The following is a 3079-nucleotide window of genomic DNA, read 5'->3' on the forward strand; positions in this document are numbered from 1 at the left end:
CTTAGTCCAGGTCTCCAGGATAAATAATGACACTTTGTAAGTTTGTATAGCGTGGTATCCTGTGAACAAATTAAAGCAAATTTCCAAGGAGACCCAAGGAAGGGGGTCAGCCTAGGAGTTTCATGATAAACATTCATAAGTCTACGCCACAAAAAGAAAAAAATAACGTTAAAGAATCAATTTTATTCGATTAATATTAGTTAATTATTTTAAAGATTTAATTAATGTGTTTTAATGGATAATGATACATAATAAGATTATTAATAATAGAAAAACTTTAAATTTTAAATTATAAATCTAACTTAAAAATTGACTAATATTAAATAATTAAAAATTAATTTTTTATTTTTTTCTATTAAAGGTGTGCATAGTCGGGTGAAACCGGGTTTGATGTGATGGAGACCCGATCCGGTATATATCGGGTCTATTTATGAGACCCAAACCCGATCATAAATCCGATGAAACATATATACTTTCGGGCCACGATTATATCGGGTAAAAATCGGGTGAAAATCAGACCGTCAACATTACACTACCTTGATACCTTTTTATAAGATATCATGTGAAAATATCCAAATTTTTAACACTCCAACTATTATTTGACAGTAAAATTCAATTAGAAAAATATAACAAGAACCAATTCTTCTCTAAAATTAAAATATAACGATAATTAATACTAATATTGTTTAATAACACCAAATATTTAAATCAATACAAATAACATGATATTATGCATTAATTAGTCTAAAATCTTATGCATTTTAAACATAAAATATTAACTTATAGTCTTATAATAACTAATAACACAAAATATTAAAGTTTACGATACTTAAATTCCACATAAAAATAGTCATCATCCATCACTACTAACATAAAATATTAATTGTGTATAATAACGGGTCACCGGACCGATTTTCGGGTAACCCGAGTCATGACCCAAACTCGACCCGAAATAAAGACCGAGTCTATTTTTTAAACTCTTATTCGATCCTAAACTTGATAAAATCACACCAAATTAGTCCCTAAAATATTCAGAACCGAACCAAATTTTCGGATCGAACCGGATTCACCCCCTATTTTCTACTATATTAGTCGCCAACTATTTTCCACATCTTTGCTGGTAAACAACGAAGCATAGCAGCGCTCGCCTGCCTTTGCCTTGCAATTACACAGAAAATCTATTTCCGTTGACTATCCTGCTGGCTTCTCCTTATATTCTTCTCCTTATATTTACATGATATTTTTTATTTATAAAATATATATTTTCATCTTTTGTATAATTAAAATAATATAGTAATATATTTATTTGTTCGACACACATGTGTTTTATGTTTAATTATATTTTAATAAAAAATTATTTTTTCAAACATATTTTAATTTTAATACATCTAAATATTATTATATGTATCTAATCTTATTTTTATTACGTATTTTTAAAATAAATTTAAAAATATATATTATTATTTATTAAAATAAAAATTAAAAAAAATTAAAATATTAATTTATTTACCCGGTCAAATAAATCATGCATCATAATGGCAGATTAACTTCTGCTCAAGGATTATACAAATGAAAATATTTTATAGAAAATATAAAACTTTTTGATATAAATTTTATTGGATTAATAATTAAATTTGATTCTTTAAGATTATTTATTTTTTAAATTAATTTCTAAAAGTTGAAGTTAGTCATATTAGTTGCAAATTAAATTGTTCTTTCTATTAATTAAATCATGTTAAATATAATGATAAGTGTCAAGATGCTTAATATAATATGTCATCATTAAATTAAGAGATCAAAAGAAATAATTTAATTTACATTTTATTTTAGGGACTAATATTATTACTTTAATTTTTTATAAACCAATTTAAAAAATAAATCAATTAGTGATCATTTAAAAGCGAATTTGATTATTAACTTATATTTAATTTGATGTATTGAATAAGAAAATTTTATAATATTTATGAGTTGTCTAAATTTTGTTTAACTTATTTTTTATTTTTAAAAAATATTTATTTTTATATTTTTTAAATTAAATATTAATTTTTAAAATTTTTTTAATAAATAAATGTCACTTTTTAGATAGCATAGCATTTATCATTGAATAAATATATCCTACGTGATAAAGCCTTGACGTGGGAGTCATGACATATGCTTACAATATGCTTTTATAATAATTTATAAATTCTATATTCAAATCTTATCATGCTAATGTAACAAAAAAAAAAAATTAATAGTCATAAGGATACACACGACCCTTACTTGAGAGTCATTCAAATTTGATTTGCTGTAAGTTTCCAAATTTTTGAAGCCTTCAAAAAAATACAAAAATATAAAGGAAGAAGGGGGAAGGGGAAAATACAACGCGTTTTGTTTCAGTTATAAAAGAAAAGGAAGAAGCAAATTAGAACGACTCAAAGAGCAGCATTGTGGTTTCAGAGTTATCGCAATCTTGGAAATAAATTCGATTAAAACGCGTCACTGTCAGGGTTACTGTTACATTGATCGAGTGTGATGGGAGGGTGCTTTTCTGATTTGGAAGGGGGAAAGCAAGCAGTGGGAGTAGGGTTTCGTTCACATCAGAATCAAAATCAAAATCAAGGTGATAACAATAATGGAGCCCACAACGACGCCGTCGATTTCTTCTTTAAAACCAAAGGGTTTCAGCCAATGTTCACTCAGGTTGAGGTATAGCCTTCTACCATAACTCCATAAGCTCTATCTTTTTTTAAGTAATATTCTAAATTTCAAAGAATTTTTAGTACAATAATTTAATCCTAATTAATTTGTAATTTTTTATTTTGTTAAAAATATCAATCGCGTCAAATTTTAGTAGAAAATAGATAAATCAATAGTTATAGTTATTTAAAAAAAATTAAATTTTTAAATCAGTCTTTTTATATAGACAAATAATTGAATTTGGAACAGATTTGTTTAACGAAATAAAAGTAAAGAGATAAATACTAAATTGATATCCAAAAAATTCTAGCACTCGTAAAATAATATTTGACTTTTATTATTGATAGAATAATCTTTAAAAGATTTTAAAATTTAACAAAAATATGAAGTCACATTGAAG

The 3079-nt window shown here is 25.2% G+C and overlaps 1 protein-coding gene across 1 annotated transcript in view; it reads left to right on the plus strand.

The window, feature by feature from the left end:
* The first annotated feature begins 2614 nt into the window (after nucleotides 1-2614).
* The window catches only part of LOC107491805 (protein BONZAI 3-like), a 6973-nt gene continuing 6508 nt past the window's right edge, over nucleotides 2615-3079 (plus strand). Inside the window, exon 1 of the mRNA XM_021125671.2 lies at nucleotides 2615-2688. Within this exon, the coding sequence (XP_020981330.2) occupies nucleotides 2615-2688 (74 nt within the window). The remainder of the gene's footprint in view (nucleotides 2689-3079) is intronic.

The sequence above is a fragment of the Arachis duranensis genome, chromosome 6 (genome assembly GCF_000817695.3).
Source record: "Arachis duranensis cultivar V14167 chromosome 6, aradu.V14167.gnm2.J7QH, whole genome shotgun sequence".
Lineage (NCBI taxonomy): Eukaryota > Viridiplantae > Streptophyta > Magnoliopsida > Fabales > Fabaceae > Arachis > Arachis duranensis.